The 22,453-nt window shown below is 44.5% G+C and overlaps 1 protein-coding gene across 2 annotated transcripts in view; it reads right to left on the bottom strand.

Moving 5' to 3' along the window:
* The window catches only part of Mov10l1 (Mov10 like RISC complex RNA helicase 1), a 62,767-nt gene that overhangs the window by 26,576 nt on the left and 13,738 nt on the right, over window positions 1-22,453 (bottom strand). For both annotated transcript variants that reach the window (XM_021184119.2, XM_021184120.2), the window contains exons 7-16: window positions 22,207-22,433; window positions 21,686-21,809; window positions 20,078-20,272; window positions 15,076-15,190; window positions 13,481-13,658; window positions 13,141-13,211; window positions 11,259-11,350; window positions 7,611-7,669; window positions 6,832-7,226; window positions 906-1,005 (exon numbers count right to left, since the gene is read on the bottom strand). In XM_021184119.2, coding sequence (XP_021039778.1) covers window positions 906-1,005; window positions 6,832-7,226; window positions 7,611-7,669; window positions 11,259-11,350; window positions 13,141-13,211; window positions 13,481-13,658; window positions 15,076-15,190; window positions 20,078-20,272; window positions 21,686-21,809; window positions 22,207-22,433 — 1,556 coding nt within the window. The remainder of the gene's footprint in view (window positions 1-905; window positions 1,006-6,831; window positions 7,227-7,610; window positions 7,670-11,258; window positions 11,351-13,140; window positions 13,212-13,480; window positions 13,659-15,075; window positions 15,191-20,077; window positions 20,273-21,685; window positions 21,810-22,206; window positions 22,434-22,453) is intronic.

Below are 22,453 nucleotides of genomic sequence, written 5' to 3'. Positions count from 1 at the left end.
TTTAGCAACTATGTTTAGTTTAACAGTAAGCATGGATCTGCAAGTATCTCTTGTATATTGACGTAGATTTCTTGGGGGTAAATATCCAGTAGTATAGCTGGACAATATACTATTTCCTCTTAGTTTTTTTGAAAAGGATCTATTTTATATGTGTGAGTGTTTGCCTGCATGTATGTCTATGTACCACATGTATGCAGTGCCCACAGAGGCCAGAAGAAGGTGTCAGGTCCACTGGAAGTAAAGTTGCAGATGGTTGTGGGTACTAGGAACTGAACATGGGTCCTCTGGATAACTGAGCCATCTCTCCAGCCCTACTTTTAGTTTTTATTTGTGAAACTTTGGGGATAGATTGCTAGCAGTAAATATGGGTTCTCCATCAGCACTGTTTGCCTGCCTTCTTGATGGTAGCCTCTCTGACTGGGGTGAGATAGAATTTTGAATAGTTTTAATCTGTATTTTTCTGATGGATAAGGACATTGAACACCTTTTAAAATGTTTACTTGATGTTTGTGTTTGTCAGTTAAAGGTGTTGGTGCCCGTCACGTGTGCTGACCTCTGCCTATAGTTCTTGCTACTGAGGCTATGTGAGGTATCACTTGAGTCCATGAATTTAAGACCAGCTTAGGTGTGTTTGCAAGACTCTGACTAAAATATACAAAGTATACAACAATGTAAGAGCATACATAACAAGAATACACAATCTTAAGTGTTTTCTAAAGTATCTAATCTAAACCATCAAGACATCCCTCGGGACCAAGCAGATGAGTCCCTATCCTTCCCTGTGGACAGTGTGCCTGTCACCACTGTCTCACCACCCACAGTAGACTTCTCAAGGCACCTCCTGTCAAATACAGGTTTCTCCACTCTTCTTGTCTGAGCCCATTATACACAAGTACCCAACTCACTAGTCTCTGCAGTGAAGGAAGCCTTCTCTGGCTGGTCCGTGGTGCCCATGTGCCTTTCCTTTGTTGTGTGTTTAGTTTGGTCCTTCACTGTTTTCTTGTTCTGGAAATGATCATGAACAAAGCAGTTACAGCATCAGCTTCGTGTTCAAAAGCTTAAAGAGTAGCATGCACACCTACCAACAACATTCTGCTGTCACATTTAACAATTCTTTGAACAAGTCAAGTCTACCTCTTGAAACATAATTCAAACTCAAGACAGTCAACAAAAACCTGCCCAAAAGTTTATGTTTCTCTCTCAGCTCTTTGAAATATAAAAATGAGTTTTGTCATGATAAAATTGAAACAAAGAGGATAAGTTTTATTTGATTAATATACATCCCACCTCTTCCAAGACTGGCCTAAGCAGGGAAGGCTGACAACACAGTCTAGAGCTTAGCTCTGGCAGACAGCCTTGGGAAGCCCTCTCCCATCGGCACTGAGACCTCTGCTACACAGCATCTCCACACCTTCCTGAGAACACGGAGAACCAGCACTGCCTGTCAATCATGTTCAAAGCCTATGCAAGCACTGGCTTTCCCAGTGTTTCTCCCCATTCCTGTGATATTGGTGCTGTAGAGGACAAGTGGTGTGGCTTTGGTCCACTTGCTTGGCCCTGTAATTGTATTTGTCTGACCACAGTCTAGCAGTCCACTTTACTGTAAGGATGGGTAAGTATTCTTTTTCATAGGTATCTGTGGCCTTTTACACATACACATTATAATATGTATTTCATGTGTGTATGAAATCTTTAATCAGATTTTTTAAATTTACATGTTAGGACGACTCAGATAAATTGAAAACAATAATAAAATTAGTTGGGATGTCAAGATTGCTTTGAAAGCACAGATTTACAGATTTGTGATGGGGAGATAGTTCAGTTGGCGAAATACTTCCCATGTAGGCATGGAAAACTGAGTTCAATTCCTAAAACTCACATCAAAAGCTAAAACCAAACAGTAACAACTACCACACGGGCTGCAGAGAGGCAACTGTGTTACAATTTCCTCAAAGGAGTCCTAAAACCTGAGTCAGCAAGCTAAAGACCAGGAGGGCAGACAGACAGACGGACAGGATGATGCTCTAGACCAAGGCTAAGGAATGCGGACCAGGAGGCTTGCTGCTACAGATGCGAGTTTCAGCAAGATGGCTGCTAGTCTCAAGCAAGGCTCAAGAACAGCCATGATCCAGTTTGAGTCTGATGGCAGGAGAACCCTTTTACTACAGAGGGGGGGGGGCGGCTGGGAAGTTGGAGGGTCTGTCAGCCTCTTATTCTGTTCAGGCTTCATCTGACTGGCTGCCATCTGCCCACCAGAGAGGGCAGTCTGCTTTATCAACTTACAAATGTCAGTCTTGCCCACAAGATGAGATACACCCAGAATAAGGCTCACAGAGCTTCTGGGCACTCTGGCCCAGTTAAGGTAACATGTAAAATTAATTATCACAAGAATATGCCCTTGCCCTCTGGACAGTGCTGTGGACTCAAGAGTCACATTTACCATTCTTGATATTTGTATTTGTATTCTGTCCCCAATCCAGCTTATGGTTTAGCATTTTATCCATTTTTTCAAGACACCATGGGATTTTTATAATCTTGCTGTGTAGCCTGGGCTAAGGTTACAGGTATGCACAGCACACATGGTCCCAGTAAGCTCCTGTACACTTTCTCTCGGCTCCTCCTTTTCTGAGATGCAAATGACAAGCACGTGAGGCCATCCAAAGCTATTCTGAGTCTGTGTGTGTCACTCATTTCAGAAAGAGAACTTAGTGTTTCTAACATTCTTAAGTAATGATTAAATTTATAAACTGAGAGCCAAACAAACATACAAACACACACACAGTGATTAAGAAGTTGAGAAGCCGGGCGTGGTCGGCCTTTAATCCCAGCACTTGGGGGCAGGGGCAGGCAGATTTCTGAGTTCGAGGCCAGCCTGGTCTACAGAGTGAGTTCCAGGACAGCCAGGGCTATATAGAGAAATCCTGTCTCGAAGAAAAAAAAAAAAAGATGTCGAGAGTATGAAAAGACCTAGAAGCAGTTACTGCTTCCTCCCCCCAGCATGCCTGTGTCCCATCAACCTTTGCAGAGGCAAGTGCTCGGCTACTGGCCTCAGGACATTTATGTAACACGTATGTAACACGTATGTTACCAGCTCTGATTGCTTCTTCCCTTTGTCTACATCCTTAAGACACACATCGCACCGACCAGACTTCTGTTGTTCCCGTCTTCCTTCCAGTGTTCTGTCAGGACTTAGGGTTTTATATGGCTGTCACTGTTGTTCTATAGTCACGGCTACCCGTGTGGTCACTTGTCTTTTCATGTGCCACTTTTTACTTTCTGGGAGTAACTGGCCTCTGATTTTTATTTCCTTGATTTCAACACTTGAAGCCCAGCCATCCAGGCACAGTGGCACAAGCCTAGAATTTTGATACCCAGGAGGCCGAAGCAGGATGATTGCTTTGTTTTTCAAGACAGGCTGTCAGGCCAGTCCAGCCTCAGACTCACTGTGTGACTGACAACAACCTGATACAAATCAACAGCCTGGAACTTTTAAGGCTTGCTCTTGCCCGCCCGCCCGTCAGTCTATGAGCACAGTCCTGAGACCATGGCTAGGCTTCTTTGGTTGCAGTACTGCGTCAACACTGGGAGGTGTTACCTTCCAGCCTTGGCCATCTTCTCATAAGCTTATAGACAGAGAGTAGAAACTCAAGGGAACTCTGTCAGTGCTGGGAGTCTACCTGCCCTCTCCTCAGCACACTAAGTGGCTCTCTCCTGGGCTGTTCTCTGCTTTCTAAGTGCTATGTTACACACAGCCCTGTCCACCTCACTTGCTCTAAGTCTTAGTCTAGCTGATACCCAGTGTCTCAAACTGCTGCTTTATGTATTTTGTAGGAGGTTTTGCAGAGAGTGCTGGGGCCTGAACTCCAGGCCTCCAGCATGCTAGGTCTATCTTCCACTGGAATTATATTTCTAATCCTTTCCTTTTTAAAAAAAAAATTTTATATACTTTCATCTTTAAAAAATATTTATTTTTATATAAACATTTTACCTCCACGTATGCCTGTGTATCACAGAGTGTATAGTACACGTGGAGGCCTGAAGAGGGAGTCTGCTTTGCTGGAACTGAAACTACAGACAGTTGTTAGCGGCTATGTGGGTGCTGGGAGTCCAACCTGGGTCTTTGGGAAGATGCTCTTAGCTCCTGAGCCGTCTCTCCAGCCCCGTAGGCCCATCTTGGTTGACTGACCAATGGAATGCTAGGATTTACTTGAAACTTGGCTAGAAATAGTACTGTGCACTTCAGAGCACAGCACTCAGTCAGCGAGGAAACCCTCACCAGGGGCAGGAGCTTCTCTCCACCCGCCCTATCATTCCTCTCCTCCCGTCCCCTTTCTCAGGAATCGGGCAACAGAACGAAGCAGGAGCAGGGTGATAAGGACTCAGAGGCTTATGGATCAAAGTTATCTGTGCTCAATGAAGACTTCTATTTTCAGATCAAAATAAAAAGTCTAGAAGGGAATACACTGCTGATGATTTTCAATGGATAACATTTAAATTTTCATTTATAGTGTTTATGGCTGAGTAGGCATCCTCTGTTGTTCTCGCTCTGTCTTTTTCTGTCTGTCAACTCACTCACTCTGTGTGTGTGTGTTGTGTATATATGAATGTGTGTACATGTTTGCATGAGTGCCAATGTGCACATGCCATTGTTGACCACAATATGTAGGTCAGAGGACAGTCTTGGGTGTCATTCCCCACGGTACACTTTGAGACAGGGCTGCTTTATTGTTCACTGATGTGGACTACAGGCTGGCTGGCCTCCAAGGGTCCAGGGAATCTCCTGATACTACTCTCACTATGTAGGAGTGCTGGAGGAAGTGCACCCTTGTCTAAGGTTTGAACTCAAGTCCTCACTGTTGAACAGCAGTGCTTTACCCACGGAACCATCATCTCCCTTGACCTTGCTTCTAAGTAACTGTGTTTAATGCTTGCAGTAAGTGTTGTCATCAGCTTTGTCAGAGTTCATTTTCTGTTAACAGTAGTCAGTGATGACTACAGACACTCATAACTGGTCAGACTGCTGAGAATAAATGAAGATCTGCCCTGTGCAATGTCCAGCCATACATGGGACATCTGTGTCATCACCTCCAAGGCTCAGACAGTGTCACAGAATACGGAGCAGGAAGGATATAAGAGCCAGAGGAAAGTGTGACCCCACGTGGACTCCATTTCTGGGCATGAGAAGACATTGCGCTTCCCAGCTCAAAGCAGCTGTGGTACCTGCATAGGACTAGCTGGACAGACTCCACTCCCAGATGATTTGTGCACAGCTAAGGGCTGAGGGGAGGGGGAGGGGGAGGGGAGGAGATGGGGAGGGGAGGGGGAGAGGGAGAGGGAGAGGGAGAGATTATGTTTTCTTCAGTGGTATAGCAACTGGTAAGGTGCTCACACTACTGTGAGTAGACTCTCAATCATGATCCTGTAAGCAACCCTAACAATAGGTATGGAAGTAGAGGGGATTAACTGGGAAAAGGATAAAGGAGTAGGAGAGGAGGGTGAGCGATGAGGTGTGACTGTGCTCAGAATCTATTATGTATATGTATATGTGCCATAATGAGATCCATTAATATGTGTAACTAACACTTATACTAAAACACTTTACAATAAATCAATCAGAGATTCCAAGCAACAAGAACCCTAGCTCTTGCATTCTATACTTATAGAATAGTGAAAGTTTCTAAACATTACATGTAATTTGAAGTTGTATATTATCACACACTGAAGATACTCTCATGAAATCACATTTCAGTAGCACACGACAGCAGTTTGCAAACTCCAAGCTGGCATGGATCATTGTTCATGTCACTAGGAACACAATGATAAATAAAACCACCTCTGCTGTAGTCACTAAGAGCCCAGTGCGACCTCCAACACATAGGCACCGAGTTTCCAGTCACAGAATGACGGCATTAGAGAAGTAAAAAATCAAGTGTCTCTCTGACACTGACAGATTATAGATGCTAACATTCTGCTGACTGTGCATCCTTCCAGACATTTTCTGTGAAGACACAAGCACATGACGGTATCCCCCTACTCCAGTGAATACAAAAGAGTGCAAAGATTTTTTTTTTTCACACAGGGTCATACTAACTAGCCCTGAGTGATTTGATCTATATATCACAATGGCCTCAAACTCACAAAGAGCCTCCTGTTTCTGACTCCTAAGTGCTGGGATTAAAGAAGTGTACCAACTAAATTCACATTATTTTAATATAATTCAGTAAGACCATACCTTACTGTATCTTAATTTTTCATTGTTTAAATGTATTATAGCATTCTAGTCTATATATAACTATATACATATTTAAACTAAATACAGCTTATGACTTTTATTATTTTTATGCCTATGTACCATGTGTATACAGTGCATTTCAAGGACAGCAATGGTGCCATATCCTTTGGCACTGGAGTTACAGGCAGCTGTTAGCTGCCACATAAGTGCCGAGAGTCAAATCTGGGCATTCCTGAAGAGTAGCAAGTACTCTTAACACATGATCCATCCATCACTCCAGCAGCCCCACACCCACCACTTTTTTCCTCAAGAAAGGGTTTGTCATTGTAGCCCTGGCTGTCCTAGAACTGACTTTGTAGACCAGGCTGGCCTCAAACTCACAGAGATTCAACAGCCTCTGCCTCCCGAGTGCTGGGATTAAAGGTGTAAACTACCACATCTAGCTCTTTTAGTTTTATTTTAACTGAAATTTAGACTATTTGTGAGTAACATTCCTCCTAAAAGTCAAATCAAGTGAGAAGTTCATGTTATTTTATCTAAATGTATTAAAGTCATCAGAGCACTACGTTGCTGATGGACTGGCTGTCATTTCTGGTTACCTTGGTGATGGGCTGGCTGTCATTTCTGTTGACGTTGGTGATGGACTGGCTGTCATTTCTGGTGATGTTGGTGATGGACTGGCCATCATTTCTGGTGACGTTGGTGATGGACTGGCCGTCATTTCTGGTGACGTTGGTGATGGACTGGCCGTCATTTCTGGTGATGTTGGTGATGGACTGGCTGTCATTTCTGGTGACGTTGGTGATGGACTGGCCGTCATTTCTGGTGACGTTGGTGATGGACTGGCCGTCATTTCTGGTGACGTTGGTGATGGACTGGCTGTCATTTCTGGTGACGTTGGTGATGGACTGGCCATCATTTTTGGTGTCCTGTGCAAGGCTCCAATCCCCTGTCACCTGAGGAGACTGTAAAATGATTTCTTCTGGAAATAATACTTTGAAACAAGAAAAAGTGAAAGATATTATTTTAAAGTATGAATGAACACTACCTAAATATCTATACTATAGCTGGTTCTGAAATAGTTCACATTCCATTCTGTTCTGTGGAGATTTCTCCTTTCCTAGCTTTAATATTAAGTATTATTGCATAGACTTTGCAACTAGCCATAAATTATTTCTGTGAGGGGGTGGGGTGGGGGTGGGGGTGGGGTGGGGGCGGCGAGGAAACTACCCAGCAGGAAGGTAAATACATGAGCTGCCACATAACCTTAACTCTTACAATGACCCAAGAACTGAAGAGACTATTTTGCACAACAAATTTCATGAACTCTGTAAGTGCGCTAGGAGAATTCAATGCTACCAATGTCACACAATACTACCTTTTACACCCAAATGGATGACCTGCTCAAGTGCATAATGACACCGTCTGCTTGTGGTCCTGCCAGAAAGAAAACATAAAATAATGAACTTTGTAAGTTTAGAATTTACAAACACTTGATTATAAATGTTATGATGTGAATGTTCCTTCCAAACTCCAAAACTTAGATGAGATTTGGCAAATGTGCTGGTGCTATATGGTGTGTCAACCACCTCTGTGGTGGCTCTGGGATATGTGCCCTTTAAGAGATGATTAGGTTGGGGGAATAGCTTTGTTACTCCCTTGTCATGTTACAATGTAGCTGGACGGCCCTCACCAAAGCTGCAAAGCCCTCACAACTGTGAGAATAAGTGAGATAATTTCATTATAAATTATCCAGTTTGTGGTCTCTGTCAGAGCAACAGAAATCAGACAAGATTACTAACTTTCAGCAATCACACACTAACACAACCTTAACAAAGGCTTGTAAATAAAGGGCCATGTCAAAGGCCATTCGTGACAGGGTCATAAAGGCTCCTATGTTAAGGGAAAGTGAAGGGCCAAATGGAGCTTTAGCTACCTGTATCTACACAACACACCAGGTAGTTAGGAAATTTGTAGACAACTCAGCTATGAGGGTAGCAGGTGCCATCCTTTCTAGAAGAGTAAGAAAGCTATTAATAGTACTGTGTAAAAAGAAAAATAGGTTTCCTGTAAGGTTTCATTTATTTGAAAGTAATAACAAAGAATAAATAACAAAGGATAAAACCCACTTTTCAGTAAAACAAGATCACTAACTCTCCAAAGCACAAAAGCAGCGGCTCCAACCAGCAAAGCACAGAAGCTGACTCATGCCTTTTTAGAGACATATAACAGATTTCTTGAAAACTCAGGGTGGGATACAACATAGATAGGCACCTGACCATTCTCAACTGTTACAGGGTATAGGGTGGATGCTTAGACCACTGTTAGGATCCACGCCTGGGACTGTGTACATGCTCTGGTATTGTAAGGCCCACTGAACCCGTATAAGCCCTGCTTTTCTCTGTTCTGCAACATAATTGCTTGGAACGATAAACTCCATAGAAAGAGAGATAAGTGGTGGGACAGTAATCCCAGGATTTGGCCAAATTGACTCTAACAGAGAGTTAGAAAGTGAGAAAAAATTAAGTAGGAATCATACGTGTGTGTGTGTGTGTGTGTGTTGGGGGGGGTGGTACAGGAGAATAAACAGGCTTCCAAAGGAGGGCAGAAATGAGAAAGAAAGGGTCATCAGAACCAACTTCCCAGGTTTGAACTAGTATTCAAGAGGACGACTGCAAAGATGTCAACTGTCTGTTTTAGCATCTTAGTACAACATAAAAAGAATCTTGGGGCTGGAGACATGGTTCAGCTGTTTAGAGTATTCTCTGCTCTTGTAGAGGACTAGACTTCAGATTCTAGCATCCAAGTTACAACCTGTACCTCCACTCCAGGAAACATGGTTGCCATCCTCTGTCCTTTGCACACATTTGCCTGCACACCCACACCCTCACATGAATACACACACAATCTTTAGAAAACAATCTTTATTATGTCACTGGGGACTAAATGACCAGCAACTGAAATAGAGTGGCCAAGTAACTCAGGGCAATATCCACACAGCACTGAACACGTGAGGCAGAAGAAGGAAGGCCTTCAACGTATGTTCTTCACCTATAACATGAAAAACTGAAGGAGAAGCAGATGGAGCTGGAAGTAAATACAAAAAAGGAAATAATACAAGATCAGAGCAAAGCTCAATGGAACCGAAGAACAGCAGAGAAGACCACACCAGTGAAGCCAGAACCAGAGTCTTAGATAAGGTCATTAAAATACAAACTTTTAGGACTGGAAAGATGGCTCATCTTACAGAGGATCAAAGTTAGATTTCTAGCACCAAATGGTGGCTAACCAGGCCAGGAAGATGGCTCAGGGGGTAAAGCCACTTGCCACCACATCTGACGATCTGAATTTAATTCCCAAACCAAGTAAAGACTGAAGAAGACAACTGACTTCACAACATCTTTTCTGACCTCCATGTGCACCGTGTGCCACACAACCCAACATATAACATACATGCTCATATGCATGTGTGCACACATGTACACATACACATGTGTGCACATAAAAAGAACCTAATACTAAATCTAAAGGATACTTTATTTTAGTAGAACAATGTAATACAAAACTCAAAAGTGTCCTACAAAGAAAACTCCAGATCTGAAAGGCTTCAGAGGGAACTCTACCAAATATCTCAGGACGAAATGGTGCTCATTCTACACAGAGTTTGCCAGAATATACAGTGTATGTAGGGGGTTTAGTGTAGACTAATGCATCTTATAAGTATAAAAATGAATACATTTTGCAAGCCAGACCTAACAAACATAAAAAGGAACCACAGCATGACTAAGTACCATTCATCTCATAGGCAAAGCTGAGTTTACACCTTGGATTCCTTGCTGAGAGGGCATACTGAGAGCAAGCTATTGGAAATTAAAGTTAATACTATTTACAATAGTATTAAACTAAAAAATTAAAAAGAAAGCACCCCCAAAACAAAAACAAAAACAAAAACAAAAACCAGGGTCAGGAGTAGCGGTGCACAGCTATAATCCTAACACCCAGGAGGAAGACACAGGTGAATCTCTGGGAGTTTGAGGGCTGCCTGGCCTACACTGTTGAGTTCCAGGCCAGACAAGGCTATATAGTGAGAACTTGACTCAAGAAATAAAAATATCCAGTGCTTTAATCTCAGTACTCAGGAGACAAGGTACAATCTCCAAATTCAAGCCAGGCTGATCTAGAGTGAGTTTCAAGATAGCCAGAGCTACACAGAGAAACCATGTCTCAAAAGACAAAAACAAAAACAAAACAAGGAACAAATCTGCCACAAATATGCAAAAGCTACAACTGAAAAGTGCATATTGATAAAAGAAACTCCAGAAAGATGTAAACAAATGGAGAGTTCCATGCTTTCAAGGGCTAGATGACAATATCCTAACAGTACCAGCGTTCCTTACTCTCCCCCAAGAGAAAGGCCAACACTCAAGTACTCATAAACAGCGATTCAGTTAGCAGGGGCTGGACCTTTGGAAAGGGGCCCATGGTTCTCCCAGGTTTTGGCACCAGTTGTGAGGGTGCACTGAACCCACTAAGATGGACTTCTCCATGGGTAGGAAGAGGTTCATCATGAATGAGACTGCTACATGGTTCTCTCTCAGGGACAGAGAGAGTAGCACAATGGTGACTGCCAGGAATCTCTCAACCCAGAGGCTAGTGTGGGGACTTGCAGGCCAGAAGAGCACAGTGGCTTTGATATGCACCACAGAAATATGCCAATAAAGAGCCAGATGCCCCATTTGCCAGGGGAGGAAAGGAAGTGGCTCTTGCTGGTTCCCGAGGAAGGCTGAGCAATCCTTCCATTCTCCCTGTCAGCATCTAGTCTGAGCTGGTCAGACTGTCATTTTGGGAGATAGGCAGTGGCAGTGTGTTTTCTGGGGGATTGGGACCTAACACATGGATCATCTACAGAGTACAGCATGGCTAATATGTCATCTCTTCCATGCTCATGGAGACTTCAACTGAGTTACTCAGGACAGACCATCTGGGAGAATGAAAGACATTTGTATCAAACTCACTGAAACCTTACCGATTGTATGTAAACTCCACATCCATAGGTTCAAAATTATACATTTGTTCAAATCCTGGATTAAGTTTAAGAGTTACATCTTCTTCATGAATCTAAAATAAAAATGTAAGTGAGGGATTCAACTTCTACAAAGTGGACTGGCCTTCCTGGGACAATCTTGCATCTGTATTTGACAATACAACATGAAAATATTGTTTCAAAGTTTGGTATCTTACATATCCTTAAGCTATACAAACAGGAGGATGTCTCCATTCACATCAGCAATACTCCTGTGACACGTACACTGACAACCTGCCGCACACTCCACGTCATCCACGTGCCACACCAGGCCTTCCCTTTTGAGCAGTACTGGGAATAAGTAAAGTAGAGCCTGCATAAAATAACAGCTCATACTTTCTTCTGCGTAGCAAAGAAGGAAACCTGACGACAGTGGGAGGAGAAGCAGAGCAGCAAACCCAACCATCGTCAGGCAGGGAGTAGCTGAAGCTGTGGCTGCCGAGGCCCGGCCCGAGGAGGCCGCCCAGCAGAGGCTGCTGGGTTACCCAGAGATTACAAAGCTGAAAGGGAGTCCACAACCTCGGGTCACTAAGCACACGGAAGCCAAGCTGCTGAGACCCACAGCCATGGCCCTCACCAGCCTGTAGACTGACTGGACCTTTTCTCTGAGAAAGCTGCAAATGAGAAATGGAAAGACACACCTAAGCAGGCACAAGGCAACTTAAGCCTTACACAGCTTTAAAGAAGCACAGACGACTCAGGAGTAAAGTCAAGAGGGGTACTGGGAAGGCCTCGAAGGCTGTGTGTTCCCTAGAATCCTAGTTATTTTTATGTCAATCTGTCACAAGATGTCATTTGAGAAGAGCAAACCTCAACTGAGAAAACACCTCACTGTCAAGTTATTGACTGATCTGGGAAGGCCCAGCCCATTGTAGATGGTGCTAACCCTTAGTAGGTCGTCTGCTTGAAGTAAGATATCAGGCTGAGCAAGCCATGAGACACGAGTCAATAAGCTGCACTCCTCCATGGCTTCTGCCTCATTTCCTGCCTCCAGGTCCCTGCCTTGAAGGTTCACACTTTGGTTTCTTCTAATGATAAACTGTAACTCTAAGTCAATTAAATCATTTCTTCCTTACGTTGCTTTTGGATATGGTGTTTTATCACAATAGAAACCTAATTAAGAAATCTAGTGCATGCTTGGCAGGAAGATCCTCTGTGAGGGGAGGCAGCTGTTTAGTGGGTAGCTCTCAGCAAGGGCTCAAATGAGTCTTCTCTCCCCAAACTCTACAAATTGGCTCTCCTAGTAGGGCACAATTTTCCAGGACCAAGAGACTATACTGGCCCATCCCTGCTGATTGGAAGGTGTCAGAGTTGACCGCGGCGTGAGAACTACTTGTTTCAGATGCGGCTTCTCCACCAACTAAACCATCCAGGCCTACTGAGTCCAGCTTCTGCACCAGCCTGAGTATCCTACCCCATGTTCTAGACCGAAAACTGATGGCAGAACCAAGGGAAGCCACGCTGAGATGGAGGGTGTAGCGCCTGAGCACCTGATTTATGGAACATGTAGCGTCCACTAAAAAGCCTCAGCACCACACTCACTCAGAGCGCCCGCCCCTCCTCCTGAGGCTCGCACTCCCTAGCTCTTCCTCATCATGTACACAGTGCCCAACGCTGATTAAATACAAACGTGGCCTACGAGTAGTTTTATATAGATGAGAATTATAAACTTTCTTAGACAGGAAGTTCCCTTTACACAGCAAAGATTACTCTAAGATTTGCCATGTCTTTAAATGTCCCACAACGCAGACAAAGCCACTGGAGTCCGTCCCCCCTAAGAGGCGGATGGGTCAGTCTGCCTTCACTCTGAGGATTGTCCTCTCACCTCCATGACATAGCCGATATATTCAATGACATGTCCATTGTACTCTTGAGATTTTAAAATCAGTTTGTCACCTAGGTTAAAAAAAATTACCATGTGTCAAACATAAAATCATTTCCCATTTTATTATGAAATCAAGTCTTAATGAAGTATAATAAACTATAACATTTCTGGTATTTGCTGCTTAATGATAATATATAACAGAGAAACATGGATAGTATATACCCTGGATCATTCCCATTTAAGTAGATGTTGCTTCAAAGGACAGAAATGGGGTAATCCAAGTGTATATCCAGTTCTTCACTGTGATCTTTATAATCCACAGTGAGATCTGAGATCGCACCTGCGTAGAGGGAAGGCCGGCTCTCCGCGAGCCCGGGGACCTCCAGAACCAGCAGATCCCCCTTCCTCTTGAGGACAACTCTGCTCATGTTGTACTCCTTCAGCTCGATTTCTGCATGGATCTCCTCTAGCCACAGCAGGGTGGAGAACTTCTCCTTGTAGTTTGACATGTTCAAGAGCTGAAAAAAAGTCATCTGGTCTGTGAAGGCAGAACAGCCTTCCCGGGTCTGTGGCAGGGAAACAAGCAGCCATGGAGTCCAGATGTCTAAATGGCTCACCCCAGACAAGACGATCAGGATCCGAGACTATGCACCTGACCAGCACACCTCATCCTCAGGCTTGTGGAGGACCATAGGGTTCTGGCTCTTCATTGGCCAAACCTCTCTATTCACTGCCATAGTGCAGGCCCTTGTGTGTGTGTGTGTGTGTGTATGCACATATGTACATGTAGGAGGAACACTTAACTGTGTTGGGCACAGGTAGAGTCCAGAGAGTGGTGTCAGAATGTCTTCTTCCTCACTCTTCTACCTTCTGTTTTTAAAATTTTATTGTTTTGAAGTGTACAAATGTTTGCTTGCTCATGTAGCAGGTACACCACATTCATGCAGTGCTGTGAGGTAGGGGCAGAAGAGAGCACTAGAGACACTACACTTGGTGTCACAGAAGGTTGTGAGTCACCATGTGGGTGCTGGGAGCCAAATGCAGGTCCTCTGCACTAGGAGCAAGTGCTATTAGCTGCAGAGGCACCTCTCCAGGCCCTTTCATCTTACCTTTTGAGACAGATTCTCACTGAACCCGGAGCTCACCATTTGGCTACACTGACTGGCTAGGGAGCCCTGGAATCCCCATCTCCATTTCCAGCCAGGTTAGACACATCCCATCTGTGTTTTAAATTGAGTGATAGGAAATGAACTCAGGCCCTCATGGTTGCATAGCAAATACCTCACTCCTGAGCCACTTCCCCAGATGTACTGGCTGGTTTTGTGTGCCAACCTGACACATGTTAAGAGTCATCAGACGGGGCTGGTGAGATGGCTCAGTGGGTAAGAGCACCCGACTGCTCTTCCGAAGGTCCAGAGTTCAAATCCCAGCAACCACATGGTGGCTCACAACCATCCGTAACGAGATCTGACTCCCTCTTCTGGAGTGTCTGAAGACAGCTACAGTGTACTTACATATAATAAAGAAATAAATCTTAAAAAAAAAAAAAAGAGTCATCAGACAAGAAAAAGCCTCAGTCGAGAAAATGCCTTCATGAGATCCAGCTTTAAGGTATTTCCTCCATTAGTGCTCAATGGGGGAGGGGCTCAATTAGAGCTCATGGTGTGTTTTGGAGGAAAGCAGGCTGAGGAAGCCATGGGAAACAAACCAGTAAGCAGCACCCCTCCATGGCCTCTGCATCAGCTCCTGCCTCCAGGTCCCTGCCCTGCGTTGAGTCCCTGTCCTGACTTCCTCCCATGATGGACTATGATCTGGAAGTGTAATCTGTAAATCTGTGGTAGAATCCTGACAGGAGATCTGAGTCCAAGAACTCACCCTGGTTGTGCATGGAGCACGGTGCTGAGCAGCACCCACACCCTTCAGATGTTCTCCTACCTCTGCAAGAAGCGGCTGGAACGTCAGGATGTCAATCTTCTGCTCCACACATTTTTTAAGTCTATCTGGTATTGGATACTGTGGAAGAAAACTTGGAAGTTGTCGCCTCGAGTTCCTTAAAAGATAAAAAAGTTAGGTCAAAGTGTATAAGCATGTACCTTTGTGTGTGCACACATGTGCAGTACATACACACTTGTGGAGGCCAGAGGACACCTTTGGGTGTTGTTCCTCAGGTTTATCAACCGTGGTTTTTTCCAACAGTCTCTCTGGCCTAGGGATCTGTCTGTCTCCACCTCCCCAGTGGTGGGGTTACAACATGGTACATCACTGTGACATGCTTTTTAATATGGGTTCTGGAGACTGCATTCAGTTTCTCATGATTACATAGCAGGTACTGACTGAACTCAACACTTTATGAGTATGTCTTATCTTTAATGTATAGGTCCAGAAATGTTTCAGATTTTTACGTTTTTCCCCCAGTTTTGAGATGTAACTGAGCTATACTTCTATAACTTCTAGCATATTCTTCTTCTTCATTTTGCAATACTTATATAGATTTTACCAGGTATAGATTTTCTGAAATGAAACAAAATGAAGCTTTAGGTCATGGTAACATTTAGACATTTTCAGATTCCAGAACACTTCAGGTTTCCGTGATGCTCATATGAGACATTTCTCCTCAGACACTCTGACCTGTTTCAGAAAGGCTAGAGTTCACTTGTTAATGGAAACACCTGACATGAGAATCAGACTAGGTCACTCTGGGTTCAGAATCCTGTCTCCATACAAGCTGTGGCTTGGTATTCTCATTTCTGCAACAGAGCTAGGCAGAGCTATGCAAGCTATAGGGGAACAAGATAGGGAAGTCCCAGGAAGTCCTTAGCGCGTAAGTCAGTTTTAACTTCCCAAGGAGCTAACCTTTCATTACTGCACTTTTAGTGAAGTCAAGGTACTAGAAGAGATACTGACACATCACTGACGAGAGCACACTTGGTAAAAGCTACCCTGTGTGGAACCTGCTGGTTCTTGGCTGTTTCTCTGGAGAAGTCTAGGTTCATCCCAAGGGTCTACCTTCACCTAGCTAGCTGCACTCAAATTCACAGCAGGTTTTCATCCAGTAAGGCAAAGGACAGAGCTACAGAAATGGCAGAAAAAATGGGGAGAAGTGGAGAGAGAGAACGAGGACAGGACAGGGCCCTGCAAGCTGACACAGCTCATGCTGCATTGAAGGAGCAGAGGTATATGCCTCATCTCTTCACTTCATGGCCACTTCCTGTATAGTAGGTTCATGTCACTCAGGACTCAGCAGGCAGCCTGACTATGTGTCTCTGGGTAGAAACTTTGAAGTGAACTACAGGACTAATCCAACAGTACTGAAGGGCGCTGCTGCTTAATTCAAGCTCAGGGCTGGCTTCACCTCTGCAGCTGAAGGTTTCTCATGGAAACAGACATTTGGAAAGCAGGGGCATGTAGATGTTAATAAAGAACTAACTACAAAAATTAATGAGAGACAGAGAGACTAAGACAATCAACACACCTACATACAGGCAGCTCTCTGAGGTCCTGGCTAGCCAGAACTACACATGTAAGACCATGTCTCAAAATCAACAACAGACTTCTACTCACATAGAACAATAGAGTAAAAAGGAGAATCCAGAAATAACTCATACAGCTACAATCATTTGATTTTCAACAATGGTGTAAAAACAGCAGCAGAGAAATGACAGCCCCCAAAACAAATCACACGAGTAGCTCTCTCTATGTATAAGAGTTAAATAGATCCCTACCTCCTGTTCTCTACAAAAATCATTTTAAAAATGGACCAAAGATCCTAAATTAAGCCCACACTCTGAATCTGCATTTCATGATGGAGGCACTGGCAAGGTAGACTGTGCTACAACAGCTCAGTCACTGGAGCAGAGCCTGACAAGCAGAGCTGCACGGAATTAGAAAGCTTTTCTTACAGTAGAACAAACAACTGGTGTGAAGGAACAGCCTGCAAAGCTTCACCAGCTGACAGGGAACTAAAATCTACAACTAGCTGGATGGTGGTGGCGCACACCTTTAATCCCAGCACTTAACAGAGACAGGAAGACTTCTGAGTTCTAGGCCAGCCTGGTCTACGAATGAGTTCCAGGACAGCCAAGGCTACACAAAGAAACCCTGTCTTGAAAACAACAAACCTAGAATCTATATGAACTCAAACATTAGTCATAAAAATAACAGTAACGACAACAAAAGCAAAAACATCCAGTCAATATTTAGGTAAATGAATTGAACAGACAGTTCCCAAAAGAAATACAAATGGCTAAATGAACATAAAAATGCAAATTATATTGCTCAGAGATTCCTTCTGTCTTGGTGATAACAGAGGATACTGAATGCCAGTGAGGACGCGGGAGCCACACCACTGTGGGATGTGAGGTGGTGTAGCCACTGAGGTGAGTACAGGCATTCCTCACAGAACTAAAACCACAACTACCACAGGAGCTGTCCCCAGGGTGCTGTCTACAGGACCCCACATCAGCACACCACAGAGACACCTGCACATCCATGCTGATTCACTGTCCAGATATCCAGCAACAGCTGATGCATAATGTCATGTATATTCATGTGAGAGTTTTAGTCAGCCACAAAGAGGAAAACAATTGTGTGATGTGCTGAAACTGGAGATCATCATCTTAATAAGGAAGGAAGGGGGCTGGAGAGATGGCTCAGTGGTTAAGAGCACTGACTGCTCTTCCAAAGGTCCTGAGTTCAATTCCCAGCAACCACCATCTGTAATGAGATTGGATGCCCTCTTTTGGTGTGTCTGAAAACAGCTATAGTGTACTTACATATAATAAATAAATAAATCTTTTAAAACGAAGTTAAAAAGGATGGAAGGAAGGAAGGCAGGCTAAGAAAGGAAATTTTTCTCTTATATGTAGAATACAGACTTTTAAACTCACACCACATGAGAGGGCAGAAAAAAGACCATGTGTGAGGGAAAGGGAGAAGGAAAAAGGAAACACAAACGCAGAGCCTACTGGAGGGAGGCATAAGGACAGGTGTGAGCAGGCAGACATCGTCAAGGTACAGTTATCTCTGTGTTTAGAATACCACAAAACCCCACTGTTTTATACACTTAGTTAAAAATTAAAGAGACCCAGGTGTGGTGTGCACTCCTTTAATCCCAGCACTCAAGGAGGCAGAGGCAGGCAGATCTCTGAGTTTGAGGCCAGCTTGGTTTACAGAGTGAGTTCCAGGACAGCTAAGGATAAACAGAGAAACCCTGTCTCGAAAAACCACCAACAACAAAATGTATAGAAGTCTGATGTAGTACATGACACCACCCTGGTATCTACAACAAGAGCATGACAGAGCACTGTGACTGAGTGAGCCAGCTGGGAGTCCTGGCAGCACATGCAGGCATTAGACAGCTGGGAGTGAGTGTCCACCACTGCCCAGCCTGCCAGGAAACCCAGAGTCTTACTCTAGAGCAGCAGTCTGCACCTGAGGGGTCACAACCCCTCTGAGGTCACAGGTCAGAGGTCCTGCATGTCAGACACTTACGTTATGACTTATAACAGTAGCAAACTTAAAGTTTTGAAGTAAATGAAATAATTTTATGGCTGGGGCCACCACACCATGAGGAACTGAATTAGGCTTGCAGCGTTAGGAAGGCTGAAAACCACTCATTCTGGAGGAAGTCTGTCCATGGATGTGCTAGTACTCCCCGGGAAGTAGCTAGCAGGCTATCAGAGCGTTTGTGTTTGTTGGTGGGTACCGTAACTTCCTCTAGAGAAACTCTGGCTGGACGGTGGGAATCAGAGCACTTGCTCTTACCATCACCACCCATCTCGTTCCTGATCTGGGCTTTTTCTCTAGCCAAGTGCCCGAAAGTGAGCAAGAACCATCAGCACTGACTGGCTGCTCTGTGCCAGCAAACTGTGCATTTTATGTGCTCTAACCATTTACTCCTCAAACCACATGAGGTAGAGACTATCACTTACAAATGAAGTTAAGACACAGAGAGGTCAAGAAAATTTCTCAAAGCCACACAGCTTCTTGGTCGCAGTGCTGTAATTCAAACAATGGTCTAAAGCAGCACGGTATCCACAGCTGCCTTCCAAGGTCAACGGTCAGGGTCAAGGCCAGCCATCCCATAATACTGTCTGCTAATACACTCTCCTTCCAGCCTACAATGCACAAGTCCATCATCCTCTGTCTTACATTGTTACTGGGCTAACATGGTCTGAAATCCAGAACTTTCCAGTATTAGAGAAATAATATTCTTGCCTGCTGGGCTGTGGGTGGCACCTGAACTCAAACCCTCAGGAGTGACAGAGGCATGACAATGTGTCTAGCACCCAGGACAAAGCCATTTAACCCTCATGCAGGTCACTGAGCTGAGAACACAATGTGTTCCTCAGAAGTTTTGTGCTTTGTTAACTGCAAACAAGAGCAGATGGACCCGGGACCTAACCCAGACACACAGAAACGGGTCACCCACAGACCTGTGCTCAAGTCATATAATTCTGGTACCATCCTTGAACAGTACCAGTGAACAAGCAATCCTGGGGCCCAATACAAACCACACTGCAATCAGCCAGCAAGGCGCAGACCCTCTGCTGAAGCTACAGCAGAGGGCAGCAAAGCCAGTCCTATCCATTGGACAGGAGGAGCCAAGAGTCAATCCATTCTGCTTTCAAGTGGTCCCAATATCTGCCAAGGAAAAGCAGAGCTGAGGGGTGCATGGGGCCTGCCTTGCATAGACACTGGTGGGAATAGTCACAGAATCTGCACTGCTAAGTTCCATGAACATGCATCCTGCCCCAAAACCTGTAAGGAAAGAAGCTCAAACACAGGCCCTGCCCTTGTCACCTCCTCATCTGGGGAGGAAGGGAATGACAAGGGGGGGGGGGCAGGGCAGGGGACACGTCTGCTGCCTGCCACACGTGTCTGCCTCTCCAGAACATATAAAGCAAACACAGAAAGTCACACACCCTTCTTCAGGTACCTTTTCTGTGTGGTTACAACAACTGTAGTCTTTGCAGACACTAATGTTTGGGAGCTTTTAGGCTTCTTCCAAGAAAATGGCTCACGCACAGCTATCAGGGCCTCCTCGCTGCTCACCACATTCACTTCAAGATGTCGCCCAATGAGAAAGTCGGAGAAACAGAGCAGAAGCAGCTCCTTGCAACGGCCAGGGTTTCTTGAAACAAAAATAGATATTTAGTCTCAGTTATAAATGAGATAGATTCAATCTGATTTCGCTTTCGATATTTAAGGAAGTTGCAAAGCTATAAGGAGCAGCCATGCTGACTTTTTAGTAATTTTTTTACACAGAAAAGTTTACTTTCTAAAACAAGAAATGTAGTATTTCTCAAGTGTGATGGGTAACCTCAATTGTCAGTGTGGTAGGATCTACAATCACCAGGGAGATAGGCCTTAATCCCACCCCCATCCCCCAAGGTATTTTATCACTGCAACAGGCAAGGTAACGAATACATCAAGATAAATTCAGGTGCTAAAACAGTCCTTCCCATAACTCCGAAATTTAACAGGGAAAACACTTTCAACATTCCCAAACTTCCCATATTCCTGACTCCCACTGTGACCGAAATGGTGTGGTTTTCACTTGACTGTTTGCTTCCAGGGTGGCTCTAACACAGGTGCTGTTGTGCACTGTGTCCTCTACTTAGAACTACAGTCTTCTTGACCTAGGTACTCCTGTTACTTTATGGTTAGAAACCCAGCTAAGGCCCCTGCAATTTTATATGGGTGACTGAAGGACCTGTGTTTGGTTAAAGGTTACCTACAATCTGATGGGTATAAAGCAAGGCAGTCAGATTTGCATCTTCAAAAGGATGTAAATGACTGGTGATATGGAAGGACCCTGGACCAAATATCAACCTTCATGGCCACATGCTTTTGAGCAGTCAGAATGTTAGCGGGAGACGCAAGGACAGAGAACATGCAAAGGAGAGCTGCCTGAAAGGCTGTGGAGTACACCAGGTTACAACAGGTGAGGGTGGCAGAGTGGAGATGGGACTTTCCAGTCTGGGCTCTGCTCCTTTTGCCCCCCTGGGCCTCTCCGTTCACTAAGAGATTCCCAGAGGATGAGGAAGGGGACATAGATAGACTGAGATCTTGGGGACACCAGGACACAGTGGAAATGAGTTCAAGATGGCTGCCATCAGAAAGGCTCAGAAGTAGCAGAGGATGCTCACATCTAAATAGTCATGAACACTATTTTCTTTGCAAAGATGGAGTCAGGTTGTCTGCTGAAGATAAGAGTGGATTCCAGGGGCTGGAGAGATGGCTCAGTGGTTAAGAGCACTGACTGCTCTTCCAGAGGTCCTGAGTTCAAATCCCACAACCACGTGGTGGCTCACAACCATCCATAACAGGATCCAATGCCCTCTTCTGGTGTGCCTGAAGATAGCTACAGTGTACTCACATAAATAAAATAAATACATCTTAAAAAAAAAAAAAGAGTGGGTCCCATCCTAGGTAGATGTTTTCTGGGCCCATGCTTGTCTTTGTGATTTGGTTCTATCAGACAGGCATGAATGGGTTAACATGTAAGCATCACAGATGACCCAGGGAAGAAACCAGCACATACTTGGCACTGCATGTGACCACAATGTAAGCCTTCTCCCCCGGAGGAATGAGCCCCTCAGGCTCCGGCTCCTGTTTCTCTGCTGTGTTTCCTTTTTCTCTACTTTCTTCTTTACAAGCGTAGCCATCTGGAAACGACATTTATACCAACAGGTTGAGGGGAAGGTAACTTATTCCTAACAGTGTTGGGAATGAATGCTCACACACACATCAACATTTGAAGGCATTAACAGAACAGGGAAGCAGGGCATGGGATATACCTACAAGACCAGCCAGGATGGGGAGAGGTGTCTGGCCTTGGAAATCTCCCTCATTGAGGAGCACTCACATCTCCTAAAGCACATGCTGGCCTATTGAAGCTGTTTCTGTCCCTATCCCAACCCCGACACTGCAGGAGCAGAAGGACCCACATTCAAAAGGGTTAAGACATCAAGGATTGCCAGGGCATAGGTGGACTTGTTAAGTTACGAGTCAAAAGACCACTTTAGTTCCTGGACCTGATGGGGAAGCAGCCGCACCAGCTACCTGGAGAGATGTCTGTGCTGTTTGCCAGACGGCTCTCTGGAATCTCATTAGTTTTGTCTTCTCTGTGATGATGCAATGAATTAACATTTTCACCTTCAGGAACAGAAACAGCAGCCGCTCCTGAGCAGGGCTTGCTTCTGCCCTGTGTCTCAAATCTAAACTGGTGTGCTTTATCCCAGTTAGCCAGTCTGCAACTGACAAGCTCCTGAGAAATCTTTCCTTTATTCCTGGAAAAAAGAAAAGAGAT

The sequence above is a fragment of the Mus caroli genome, chromosome 15, assembly GCF_900094665.2.
Source record: "Mus caroli chromosome 15, CAROLI_EIJ_v1.1, whole genome shotgun sequence".
In the NCBI taxonomy this organism is placed as follows: domain Eukaryota; kingdom Metazoa; phylum Chordata; class Mammalia; order Rodentia; family Muridae; genus Mus; species Mus caroli.
This window is presented reverse-complemented; position numbering and strand designations above follow the sequence as displayed.